We start from the raw sequence: 14,330 nt of genomic DNA on the forward strand, positions 1-14,330 counted from the left end.
TCAAGTCCGTGTGGGACAACTTTCAAAATGTGTATGAATAATTCCTTTATTATCCAGATAAGAGCAATACTAATCTTTTGTAGGATTGGAAATAAGTGTTTTTTTTCTTCATTCTGTGTTCGTTCTCATCAGAACGTCTGTTCATTTTGATTTCATCCTATCTGTACTTCTGAAGATATCTGTTCTTCATGTACATTCTATTTCTGCTCTTTTTGCCCTTCTGGCTCTGCATTGCGCTGCAGCCCATTTCTTTCTTACTCTTGGATTGGAAATAAGTGTTTTTTCCTCTTCATTCTGTGTTTGTTCTCATCAGAACTTCTGTTCATTTTTCATTTCATCCTATCTGTACTTCTGAAGATATCTGTTCTTCATGTATATTCTATTTCTGCTCTTTTATCTCTTCTGGCTCTGCATTGCACTACAGCCCTTTCTGGGCTTGGCCCCGTGTTGCTGCTTGCAGCTATATTATTATTATTATTATTCAAGAAAGGGTTATTATAATAACTGAAACTAAAACATAACTTTTGTTTTACTTTTGTTTAAATCAAAACAACTTTTAAGGGGAAGTTAAAAGAAGTTTGAAGTTAAAATGGAAAATATAAACAAAATATAATTCAAAATATATAGAAAAACTATTATTATTTCAGTGATACTCAAATTAACTGATAATAATAAAAAGGCTTATTATTATTTAAATTATCTTGTGAGAAGCCACAAAAAAATAAAAATAAAATATATATATATACATATATTAGGACTTTTTAAAAATCTTTTCAAGTTTTTTTTTCTAGTTCAAAGCATAAACCTCCAAAAATGTTGTTTGAGCAAATCGAACAAGTAATTTTTAAAATAGATTCTCTGAAAACAAATCTTATTTTTCATGCGATGCTGCTTCTCAAGTAAGTTTTTCTTATTTTAAGGATGTTTAGATATTTTTACTGGAAAGATTAAAGGCATGTTCACCCCAAGAACGATATAACTATAACGTAGCGTCCACATCAGCAGACAATATCGTTCTGTTTATTACAAGCGCGGACTGCGGTTTTGTCATCTGCCGCTTTAAGTGCGCGAGGATGGATTCTGATTGGCTGTCAGTGTTTTTATCTGTAGTTACAATTATAGGTGCTAATGCTATCTCTGCTTTTCTTTAACATTTTAGAATGATTTTTAGATCTATATCTCGATCGTTATCATCCTTGGTGTGAACGAGCATTTTTTCAGTGTAAAAGACATTTTCTTTTTTTAGCTGTGTTCAAAGTAACTGTTACACAAAACTTTATATAAAGAAATGCTGTCACAGATCATGCCATGTGAACGTTCAGATTGTACAATGTCAAACGTGGCATAATTTGTGATAGTTTTATGGTCTCTGGTCAAAGGGAGTCTCTACTCATTATTTATGAAGCTCCTCCCTCTTCTGCTGACAAGAGTGTGTGTAAAGCCTCAGAAGCCCCGCCCCCTTTACTGCTGTTGCCATAAACGATGTGGAATGCAGAAAGCAGGAAGTGGATTTATTTTTTCTTGTGAAGTGTGCCAAATCAACCGTTTGTTGACACAGTTGAAAAAATTAATGATTTCCCATTTAGAATATTGAACTGCAATGGGTGTTTTGAATAATTAGTATTTTTACATGTGGAGTTTTAGGCTTCAAGACTTATTCTTGTTTTGTTTTTTTGGTTTGGCCTCTTTTTATAGTGATCCTGCTTTCACAGTCAAGCTGAAAAACATTTTAAAAAGCATTGCTCGTTATGTAGTCTGTCCATATAACTTTTTTCTTTTCTTTTTTTTGTCCACAGAGCAGAGAAGACAGAAGTACTGAGTGACGACCTTCTTATGGTGACTATTTTCTCCCTCCATGACTTTCTCACAACCATGAAAATCATCTAGCATTCCAGTGTGATTCTACTATTATTTGTATTTCATTATTTAATTTGATTAATATTAAAACTAGCTTTTATTGTTACATTTTCAGCTTCCATTTTAATTCCAAATACATTTTTTAGTAATTTTGTTGTGTGCTTTTGCCACTTTTTAGTTGTTGTTTTTTAAATGTCACTTTTTAGATTTAATTAATTGTAGTAATTTTTTTAGTTTTAGTTGGTAATTCAGTCAGAAAACATTTTTAAATGTCATTTAATTTTTCATCTAACATATACATTTGATTGTATTTCAGCTTTATTTAAATGAACAAAAACGTTTTTAATAGTTTTAGTTAACGATAATTAATCCGGGAAGCGACTACATTATTACTTTGGCCAAATGTAGGCACTAAGCATTACTTTTGAAAGTAATAATTCGGGTATCATGTTTTATTTTACGCCTCTCTTGAATACCTGATTCTGATTGGCCAATCGCCACATTGGCTGGGCAAATATTTTTGTATACTGTATAAAATGGTATATATAACTGACCATGTCATTTGATGTCTCTCATGTTACTTCACAGACTTTTTTTCTCACATATAATCTCAAATCAATATATGTATTTGTATTTTAATATTTATGTCCATTTGTTTATTTATTGATTCGGTGAGTAGCAATAAGCAGGATAATGTACAGCCCAACCAGTCATTTATGGCAAAACAAATGCTTTTGGAGTGAAACAAGACTATGTTTTGTGTTATAGACCAACTGACTGTACATTAATCCCTTACATATCTTCCTTATGTATTCATATGATATCAATATTGAACGTATATGAATGAATATTAAGACAGATATTGTGCTCTAGCATGGCATTAGCTCTTATTCAGTGTTAATGGGTGGATTCCCAGCGTGTCTGTCCTTTGCTTTCAGTTATAGAAATAGTATCCGAGTTGAACTTTGATCCTTAACATTCATCATCTTCTTTCCCACAATCTCTCGTCCTTCACACCCCTCCCAAGCAACTGACTGTCTGAGACTTATTAATCTTATTTAGGCATTTCTAACGTCACAAGGGCCATGTTTGCACGAGTATGCATGCAGCTACGGCTGTTATGAACAAAAACTAGCGCTGGCAGATTTGTGATAGCGTTTATGTAGTAGATTATGATTTTAATTTCAATATACTGCATGACAGCCATAATCTTCCAAAACAAACACCCTAAAAACAAAACAAATCAGTCGAATCTGTCACTACCTCATTGTTGCAAAAGCATCTCATGTTCAGACATGTCTGTGCACAACTATAAGTGAAATCATTGAGACTCGACGGACTCTCGCCAGAGCTTTATATGCTGCTCCTTCACCTTCATTCATGCATTCCATGTCCAAGGGTCAAAGTTTAACTGCCTGATTGCTCTGCGTCTTGCAGGAGGGAAAAGGAACATGATAATGGGCCATAAACTCCCTCTTGAAATGACTCATACGGAGTGGTTTGGAATGTTTCCTGGGTTTTGAAGGGCTGCCAGATTAAAAGGCAGTGGTGTTGGCTGGCGGCCCTGTTAAAGCTGCTTTCCCTGGTCGTGGTTTGAGTTCTTGAGATCCAGCGTTGGGGAGTAACTGCGAACTGCTCTATATTTTTCACTATCTGGTTTCAAAACAAAAATGAGCTACTTTTTTTTCGACCAAAGTTAGCTGTGTAGCTTCACTAAACGCTGTTTTTGTGACACATTGTATTGCTTAGACAGCTCTACAACGGAGAGTACTGAAGCAATAATACTCCCTTTTCCCAAAAGTAATAATACTCCCCAAAGACAGTCTCTTTTCATTTAGTTTGGATGATTCATGTAAATGAAGTGGTCAAAAAAAGAGAAATAGATTAAATTACATTACATCTCTGCTTTGCGTTTTATGTCTTGTTTTGTAGCTAAATGTTTTAAGAGTCCCCTTTACATGTTTATAATTGTGTTCATGGGGTCTACTACTAGAATAAGTTTACATCATTTAATGTTAAAAAAACTTATTCTTTTTCTTATAATTTACATTGTTGCAGAACCTGTTTTCACCCTCTGACTGAACGCTTTCAAAAAAGTTCAAAGCAAAGGGAGATATTTTCTTTTAAAGAAATTGCTTTTTAAGGACTACAACAAACGGCTGGTATCGACTACACGACATTTCCTCCCGGGTTAGTGACATCACAAACCCTAAAATTTACATAAACCTTGCCCCCGGAAACACGATTTATAGATTATCATGACAGAATATGCTAATAAATGACTAGAAGAACTACACATCAGTAACATAAATTCATCAACTAACCATTCAGAAATGTCCTGTTGCTTCTACATGTTGTCACTTCTTCTTGAGTCTCTCCATCTTTGTCTGACTCCGGTTTGAACATAAAAGGCTAAAAGTTTTTGAAATTTTCAGTACATGTCTGTGTGCGGTAAAAGGACACAAGCTGTTGAAGCTCCGCCCCCTGTGCCGGAAGCAGCTCATTTGCATTTAAAGGGACAGACACAAACACGGTGCGTTTTTGCTCACCCTTAAAAAGTGACAATTTTAAAAACGCTTTATAAAAATATCTGTGGAGTATTTTGAGGTAAAACTTCACATACTCTGGGGACATCAGATATTTATTTCACATCATGTGAAAAGGGCATTTTACCACCCCTTTAAAACCCACCTTCCAATAAGTGCAGTCTGCTCTGATTGGTCAGCCAGCCCCAGTCTGTTGTGATCGGTCTACCGCTTAGAGCGTGTCAGAAATGTAACACCCCTTACCATAACCTGCGACTCGAGTATCATCTTTGGAAGCTTCCTGAGGCGCTGTAAACACTATAACTACGCTAAATATGGTGCCAGTTTTGCCGTATCAGTTCGAGCCCGAGTCTGATAATGAAGAACAAGCTGATAAACCCAGAACCACTTTCGCAAGCACAAAATTGTAATGTAAAAAAGCATAATGGGTTCTCTTTAAAATACTTTTTTTTTTTTTAGATTTTAGTAATTTTTTTGTAAATTTATGTTAAATGTTAAGTCTAATTATCTCTTATTTTTTTGCAATAAGGGATGACACTTTAGACTCTAAAGTGTCATCCATTATTGCAAAAAATAAGAGATAATTTATATCTGATTAAATATCATCTATTATGTATGTTAGTGATAGGCCTATACATTGTCCCCTTAAATGGCTTCAATGTGGTGATTAGTAGGTTGCAGTGTATCCGACTACTCATTTAACAGAATAGCTTGACTTATGAGCTACTTGACAAACGTCCGCTTCATAGTCTTTGAGGTCTCGAGTCACACTCAGTAAGTGTGTTTCGACCCCTGCTGGGTGAGTTGCGGCCACAGGTCGGTGTGGCCTCGTCATCACTTCCTGTTTGTCTCGTTTGCTTTGCTTGGAAGTGTGCGGCTCTGATCAGAACATCTGTACTGCTCTTTTCCTCTTCGCTCTTCCCTTTTCCTCATTCCATTTACAAACCTGTATCTGAACACTGATAACTGGCTGATGGGAAATGAGTGGAATGTTACATTTAATATGCAATTTTTGAGCAGAAACCATTTTTAAGATGTATGTGTGTGTGTGTATGCCAAGACTGTTTATTTGATAAAAAATACAGAAAAAAAGTTAATATTGTAAAATATTATTACAATTTAAAATAACGGTTTTCTATTGTAATATATTAAAATGTAATTTATTTCTGACCCTGATGGTAAAGCTGAATTTTCAGCATCATTACTCCAGTCTTCAGTGTCACATGATCCTTCAGAAATCATTTTAACAGTTCTTATAATTACCGATTTTTAAAATGACTGTGCTGCTTAATATTGTAATATTAGTTGAAACAGAGTTTTTTTTTTTAATTCTAAGTATTAAGTATTACTGACCCCAAAAGATTGTGTGTGTGTGTGTGTGTGTATATATAATATATACATTATATATATATATATATATATATATATATATATATATATATATATATATATATAATATACTATAATATAGTATAATATATTGTATATATATATATACATATATATATATATATATATAATATACTATTATATATTGTGTGTATATATATATATTCAATATTTAATAGTATATTGTACAATATATAATACTATATTATAGTATATTATATATATATATATATATATATATATATATATATATATATATATATATAAATATTACTAAATTGAGGCAAATGTTTTCAAACATATTAAGAATAGTTAATACAATCATTTTTTACAGAATTTATTTCTCTAGTTTGTTCTCATAAATATTCTATTGTTAAAGGAACACTCCGACTTTTTGGGACTTTAGCCTATTCACCGTATCCCCCAGAGTTAGATAAGTCCATACATACCTTTTTCATCTCCGTGCGTGCTATAAGTCTGTTTGACGCACCCACCGCTAGCCTAGCTTAGCACAAAGACTGGATGTGAATGGTTGCAGCTAGCATACTAATCAAAATAAGTGACAAAATAACGCAAACATTTTCCTATTTACATGTTGTGATTTGTATAGTCACAGAGTGTACAAAAAACAAAGTCACATGAGACAGACATATTTTAACCGTATAAATACTGGGAACTATAGTCTCTGAAGGCGAAGCACTGCTACTTGGGCGGAGTGATAACCGCAGCACCTGAGACGCGCCGTGGTGAGGAGCAGAGAGTTCGTTCAGAGCGCGTCTCAGGTGCGCTGCGGTTATCACTCCGCCCTATAATTCAGGGGATATAGTTCCCAGTATTTATACGGTTAAAATATGTCTCATGTGACTTTGTTTTTTGTACACTCTGTGACTATACAAATCACAACATGTAAATAGGAAAATGTTTGCGTTATTTTGTCACTTATTTGGATTAGTATGCTAGCTGCAACCATTCACATCCAGTCTTTGTGCTAAGCTAGGCTAGCGGTGGGTGCGTCAAACAGACTTATAGCACGCACGGAGGTGAAAAAGGTATGACTTATCTAACTCTGGGGGATAAGGTGAATAGGCTAAAGTCCCAAAAAGTCGGAGTGTTCCTTTAATCGTTTTTAATGAATGTTAATTCAGAATGCATTCTATTAAATACTCAGTTAAATTAAATGTTAGTTTATGTTTGCGTATAATAGTGTTTACTGAGGTAGAGATTAGCTAATGTTAACTTGTAGAACCTTATTGTAAAGTGTTACCAGAGCATTGTTGTTTTCTTTGTCTGCATTACACACACTTTTCTGCACTGTTGCAAGCTGCCCTGTACAAACTGTGACGTGATTGTGAAAACAGCTTTTAATTCAGTGTCCATGTTTGCTGCGTAATGTGATTGGCATGATTCCTTTAGTGAACGAGACGCTAAAACAACACAGACAGTGTGTGCAAAAATAAACGGTGCGATTCTAGGTCTAAATGTAGGTTGCATATATCGGTTCTTTTCTATGCAGAGAGACTTCTGAATCGGGTGTCTTTGTGTTGAGCTTTTATAGAAATGGGTTTGTGTTGCAAACAGAAGCAGCGTGACTGAGATGCTGAAAGGAGCAGTCATCTCACACGAAAGGTTTCAGTTCCAGCCCGACTGTCTGAAGTTATTTAAGGGACTGTTAGGCACACTCATTCGCCTCTTATACATGCGAGAACGAGAGAAACGAGAGTCTCTGCAAGAAAACACTCGGCCAGTTTGGCAGCTTTCCGAATGAGTTCTGCCTGGTAACTGCTGAAGTTACAAACCTTGATTTCTTTCTAGAGCCAAACCAGACAAATTCCCTGGTAACTTGTACAAATATTTACTTCCAACTAGTTGTGATAGTATTTTCTTCCCTATTGTGACGTGTATATATGAGTGAAACCGCTTCTAAAACAAGATCAAATGTTGGGCGAGGCTTGATTTGGTTCATTGGGAACTGATTGGATGGTTGTGATTTGCTATTGGTCGATCTCATGTGAGTGACAGGTTGATCCCGCCCTCACGCCAGAAAACATATCATCAGAGAAGAGAAGAGAGGTCTCTGCAAGAGGGAGAGGAAGTCACTTTGATTAAAGATTATGAGGACACAAAAAAAGTAAGATCTTCATGGATAAATCACTTATAATAAATCCTGCAATTTCCATAAAAACAAACAAGAATTGTCCGTTTTGATTTCATGGTTACTTCAACCAAACTTTAATGGTTGGACAAACAGACTTATGCTATTGGTTGAGCTGACGTTGCTGTATTAGTCTGATCGGGATGCTCAGATATTTTAATAGTAGCACAGTTTTTCACATTTTCAGGAAATTCAACCTACAATTGACCCTTCGCAGGGAGCTTGATTGGCAGGTGATCTGACCAATCATACTTCGCCATCCGCCATTTTGTCTGACAAAGCAGTCAGGCGAGTTAGTAGATTAACATGGATAAACAACATTCCTTCTTATGTTCATTCATGTTTATTTGATGCTATAAATGAACTAGAAGGAAGAGATGATCGGTTCACGAGCAGCTTTAACTGATGCTCTGTCTACAGCGATCTGACAGACACATTTAAGAGCCACAAAATTGTTAAAATAATTGTTTAAATTTCTTTCTTTTTTTAAATAATCAAATTTGAAAGGTGAGACTTTGTTTAATATGTTTAATATCAAAAGTAACCAAAAAATAACCTGTCCTGTCTGTCAGCGTGTTGTCAGTGTCCTCTCTCCTCCGTGATGTATTTTTCACTGCGTGAGAACATGGTGTAGAGTGAGAGCGGCGTAGCTTGTCGGACATAGCAACAGTAACTAAGGGGGGGCGGGTCTTTGCGAACGGTCAATTGACTGACTTATAGTTGTCTCTTATAGTTAAGATTTAAAAATACACATCACCTCTGCACACAGAGCTCAGGGTTTGAGGAAGAAAAGAACCAGGATGGAGAGTAGGAGGTGTGAACTGAAAATACATTTGACAGAGTTTTTCTTATATTGAAAGATGTAGGTAAACAGCCAGCTGGTCTCTAAACTCCAGCCATTTGTATGTGCTAAAGTGCACACTTTGCTGGCACAGTGCAGACATTTTTCTTGCCTGGTTCCTCATGTTCACTGTAGCTTTAATTCTTTAACCATTTTGTCCACTTTAAAAGCTTTTCCAGTCCAGGCTCCGCTGTAGCCTCTGTTTATGACTGCAGGTCAAAAACATAAACTGATGGCCAACTCAATGAAAAAAACAACTAGAAAGCATATTTTTCCTGGAAATGACCGTACTTTTTATAACAGATGCACAAACGATTTTTATTAAGTGCCCCATTATGCTATTTTAAAGGTTTCTAATTTGTTTTGGAGGTCGCAGCATAATCTCTTTTTTCACAGTGTCTGACATGCCTTGATAAAGGATTTAGTCTCTCTAAACCCCTCCATCCCAAGAGCGTACTCTGCTCTGATTGGTCAGATCTGTTGCACAGTCAGTTGTGATTGGTCTACTCTGCTCTGATTGGTCAGATGGCTCAGCCTGTTGTGATTGGTCTACTCTGCTCTGATTGGTCACATGGCTCAGTCTGTTGTGATTGGTCTACTCTGCTCTGATTGGTCACATGGCTCAGTCTGTTGTGATTGGTCTACTCTGCTCTGATTGGTCACATGGCTCAGTCTGTTGTGATTGGTCTTCTCTGCTCTGATTGATCAGATCTGCTGTGATTGGTCTACTCTGCTCTGATTGGTCTACTCTGCTCTGATTGGTCAGATCTGCTGTGATTGGTCTGCTTGGCTCTGATTGGTCACATGGCTCAGTCTGTTGTGATTGGTCTACTCTGCTCTGATTGGTCAGATCTGCTGTGATTGGTCTGCTTTGCTCTGATTGGTCACATGGCTCAGTCTGTTGTGATTGGTCTACTCTGCTCTGATTGGTCAGATCTGTTGTGATTGGTCTACTCTGCTCTGATTGGTCTACTGCTTCCAGCATGTGCTGGAAACGAAATGCCAATTACCATATCTGAATTTAAATTCAGGATCTTCCTCAGCACTTGATGCATAGTTATATGAACGGTGACAATGGTGTCGGTTTTATTATATCAGTTTGAAGTGCAGAATAGTGGACTTGCTTTTGAAGAAATCAGCATCTTCTCGACTCTTCCAGGCCTCAGCTACAACTACAATGTATGAAGGACAAAGTAGGCATTGTTTGCGGGCAGCCAATAAAGACCATATGGCTGGCATTATCTTTTTTTTTTTTTTTTTTTTTACAAAACTACACGCAGTAGGTTCAAGCAGAAACTGAGACTGGAATGACTAACGACTCGTTTCAGGTTCAGATTCTTCTGGTTCTTTCTTTTGGGAGACAATAACATTTATCGTGCAGTTTGATCTTTGAAACTTTTCGGACCTTTTACATTCACAAACAGCTACTGTATATTACACAACTACATTAAAGGTAATATCTGAAAAAGCATAAAAGGGGCACTTAATACTTGTATTCAACAAGGATGCATGAAATCAATTGAAAAGTGACACTAAATACATTTATAATATTACTAAAGATTCTGTTCTTTCTATTAATGGAATCCTGAGGAAAATATTAAGCAGAATAACTGCTTTCAAAATTGATAATAGTCAGAAATGTGTCTTGAGCATCAAATCCTCATATGAGAATGATTTGTGAAGGATCATGTGAAGACGAGTAATGATGCTGAAAATTCAGATCTGACATCACCGCTTTGCCAGAATCACAGTCCAGATGAAATGACTGAACAGGCTTTTTGCACATTTATAAGAACAGGAAACTGAAGGGTGGTGGTGTACAAGACCCACAATACTTTGCAAAGACTCAAGTGGTAAGCATTACAGGAAATGCAGAACAGGTGTGCATGCAACCATGATAATGGAACATTGTTGAATGGAACTTTTGATGATGGAACTGGGAACTACTGAAGTCCCAATACATTTTAAATTTGAATCAAATGTGTGCATTAATACAGATTGAGCGGCGCCTGGAAAATATGCGATTGGTCTCCCATAATGCACACAAGAAGATGACCATGTGTCTGCAGGGTAACGTGGGCACAGATGCGGAGAAGAGGCATGTAAGTAACAGCTGCTTTTATATTTTCAAATGCCTCCATAGTATACACTTCTTATTTATTTTAATATATATATTTTTTTCTCTCTTAGAAAAAGCTTCCTCTCACGGCCCTCTCACAATCCATGATGGATGGAGGGAATCAGCTCGGAGACGAGTCTTTTATCGGGTGAGTTTATGAACTCTTTGACTGACAAAACCGTCCGCCCGATCTGTGATTCACTCATAATGAGATAACTCTGAAGTGACCAAACATCCCTGAGTCATCTGTTTTTTCAGGCAGGCGGATCATTTATGGTCCCGATCTGTGAAAATACAGAGTGGAAGCATCATAATTATCCAACAATATTTGTTATCCCAGTAAAATGCATAATAGTCCGGTGTAAAATGCTAAATTATTATGTTCATGATGGAAATTGTGACCTCATGCGGCTTGATTATGATTGGTTCATAGTGTTTTTTAGCAGGAGTATATTGTTTTTGAATTATGCTAGATGTGTTTGATATTATTTAAGGAAAATATTTTTTGTCCACATCACCCAGCCCTATTATTTAGCATCTGTTAATCCAAGCGACCAGGCAGCATGATGTTAAGCATGTTTGTGTCTACAGGAAGATGATGGAAGCCTGTGGAGAAGCTGAAAACAAACTGGCCATTGAGCAGAGCCAACATGAAGTTCAGCTGGAGAGAGATATTCTTGACCCTCTCAACCAGCTAGCAGAGGTACGAAACGCCAAAGACCTGCAAATAACCTGCTTTTTAAACAGGCAATGTAGGTTATATCTCTATGTTTGTGCTTGAAGGTGGATATTCCTAACATCCTGAAGCAGAGGAGACATTTAGCCAAGCTTGTGTTGGATTTTGATTCTGTGAAAGCCAGGTGTGTATATATACTACTGTTCAAGGAAAGAAATCAACACTTTTATTCAGCAAGGATGCATTATATTGATCAAAAGTGACAGTAAAGACATGTATAATGGTATAAAATATTTATATTTCAAATAAATACTGTTCTTTCTTTTAATTTTCTTTTTTATCAAAGAGTCAAATGAAAAATTGTAACAAAAAATAAAACTAAGCATTGATATTGATAACAATAAGATTATAAGAATGTTAAGCATTGATGTTGATAATAGTGCAACTATCGGTTTCTGGAAGTAAAACGGAAATTGATTTTGAACGATAACTTATAAACCTTTAAAAACAGCCTTACTGTGAGGTACGAGGTTGATAATCGATGGTGTTTGCTTCTGCTGAAGCCGTCAGCCCGCAGTATTTCAACTTAGTTTTTAATCGTGCTTAACAGCGGAATTCGTGGTGAAAAACTACATTACCCATGATGCTGTGCAGAAAATTACACCAATCAGAGAGTCGAAAAAAGCAACACATGCCTTAAGTTTTTGTTAGCTCCGCCCACTCCCATGAAGCACTGCGTATGATGTAATCAAGTCAATCTCTATATGCTCTCAAAATACTGAAATATTTAAATATATATAGGCATATTTTGCAATAAACGTAAAATATATTGTTTTAATATGTAAGGAATAATTGACGACAGGCCGTTGAATTATTAGAAAAATAATGCACACCCGAGGTGGTAATGCGGTCACGACGCGAAGCGGAGTGGCCGTTACACCTCGGGTGTGCATTATTTTTCTAATAATTCAACGGCCTGAAGTCAATTATTCCGCTTATACTACAGTTACCACACATCGAAATATTGTTCAGATGATGTATTTCAAGACGTTTGTAAAGTTTTTGTCATTAAAACGCGCTTGTATGTAGGACTAATTTCTTGCGCATCTAAACCCATGCTCCGTTGCTAATTCCAAAACGTCATTTTAGAGTTAGTAACGGAGGCCTGAGCCGCTGATAGCAGAGTAATGCTGGACACACTTAACGACTAGAAACATTCTCTGACTGTGAATGCAGCAGATTTTAAACACCACTGTGAACACAGACTGAACGCGCTGAACACGCGTGTATGATCAGTCATAAGTATCAAATTACATTCATAACCGGCCTTACAGTAAGTGTGTCCCCGGCTTTATGCAGTTATTAATGCGTTTATGAGAGAGAGAGAGAAGCATGAGCGTCAATATTATTATTTATTTATTCAATTCGTTTTGTTTTAATTAATTCGTTCATTCTTTTTTTCTATTAGTGACAGTAGACTATTATAGGTGTATAGGCCTATCAATAATTATTTATTTGTTATATTATCTTCAATAATTACGAAAACCTGTGCAACAGGACTATACATTTATTTAAATATTCAGTTTAATTTTCTATTGATTATGTATAGGACTATATACTTTATTTATTAAAATTAAACTGCATGTTTCCATTGATTGTGAAGTTAGACATTGAAAACTGCAGATCAAGCGCATGGGGCTGCGTGGCTTTTCTTGTTATGAATTGTATTGTATTGTCCGTTATTACAGTTGACTATGCGCAGTGATATGGAACTGTAATGAGGTCAAGACCTGCCGGAACTACTTTAGCCGTGCAGTTCCCTGAAAATAATTGCACACCTCAGAACGTTCGTCAACCAATCAGATTCAAGCATTCAACGGCCCTGTAGTATAAATATATATATATAATCAACATTTATAAATGAGTAGTTTTATATTTATCCATTGTTTTTTTACTTGATTTTGCTGTTCACAATGCTTCATGGGATTGTAGTTCTTTCCCTCAATAAAGCTGTGAACTACACAGTCTTGTACCTTTGTCTTTTTATCAGATTTTCAAATATGTTTTTGCTTCAAATCAAAGTTTGTTGTGTTGTAATTCACCTTGTTGCTGATTGGCTTGGTTCACTTCCGGAACCAACGCCACAGAAAGGGGGGATGGGCGCTAATGCAAACTTCTAGAAACAATACCGGAACCAACGTCACTATTGTAAAAAAAAAAAATCTTGAGCATCAAATCATCATATTAGAATGATTTCTGATGGATCATGTGACACTGAAGACTGGAGTAATGATGCTGAAAATACAGCTTTGCTCACAGGCATAAATTACATTTTAAAATATATTAGAATAGAAAACAGTTATTTTAAATTGCAATAATATTACTGTTTTTAATTGTAGTCTTTATAAAATAAATGCAGCCTTGGTCAGCAAAAGACTCTTTTGAATAACATTTAAAAAAATATATCTTACTGACCCCAAACTTTTGAATGGTAGTGTAAATGCATGACACTATAACCACACCAGCGCCTGCTGATCATCTTCCGGTGCTTTGAGACATTAGATGACATTGCAATGCAAATTGCTTGGAATAATAGAGAAAACAATTGTAACTCCTGTAATACAGGTATCACCAGGCCGCAAAGGCATTTCCGTCGGCTGGAAATGCTCAAGCAATGGCTGCCAAAGTTGACACACTTAAGGAGGAGATGGATGAAGCTCAGAACAAAATGGAAATATGCAAGGTATGGA

The 14,330-nt window shown here is 36.1% G+C and overlaps 1 protein-coding gene across 11 annotated transcripts in view; it reads left to right on the forward strand.

Annotated features, from left to right (window-relative positions):
- The window catches only part of arhgap17b (Rho GTPase activating protein 17b), a 43,641-nt gene that overhangs the window by 10,668 nt on the left and 18,643 nt on the right, over window positions 1-14,330 (forward strand). For 7 of the 11 annotated variants that reach the window (XR_013797430.1, XR_013797431.1, XR_013797432.1 and 4 more), the window contains exons 2-7: window positions 1,797-1,836; window positions 10,783-10,887; window positions 10,976-11,052; window positions 11,496-11,607; window positions 11,688-11,764; window positions 14,206-14,323. Coding sequence is in view for 8 of the 11 variants with exons in the window: in XM_079611071.1 (XP_079467197.1) it covers window positions 1,797-1,836; window positions 10,783-10,887; window positions 10,976-11,052; window positions 11,496-11,607; window positions 11,688-11,764; window positions 14,206-14,323 (529 nt within the window). In the remaining 3 variants the exon portion in view is untranslated. Of the gene's footprint in view, window positions 1-1,796; window positions 1,837-10,578; window positions 10,639-10,782; window positions 10,888-10,975; window positions 11,053-11,495; window positions 11,608-11,687; window positions 11,765-14,205; window positions 14,324-14,330 lie in introns of all 11 variants that reach the window. The other 4 variants (XM_079611068.1, XM_079611065.1, XM_079611070.1 and 1 more) reach the window with 1 other exon arrangement.

The sequence above is a fragment of the Phoxinus phoxinus genome (assembly GCF_949152265.1).
Source record: "Phoxinus phoxinus genome assembly, chromosome: 1".
Classification (NCBI taxonomy): domain Eukaryota; kingdom Metazoa; phylum Chordata; class Actinopteri; order Cypriniformes; family Leuciscidae; genus Phoxinus; species Phoxinus phoxinus.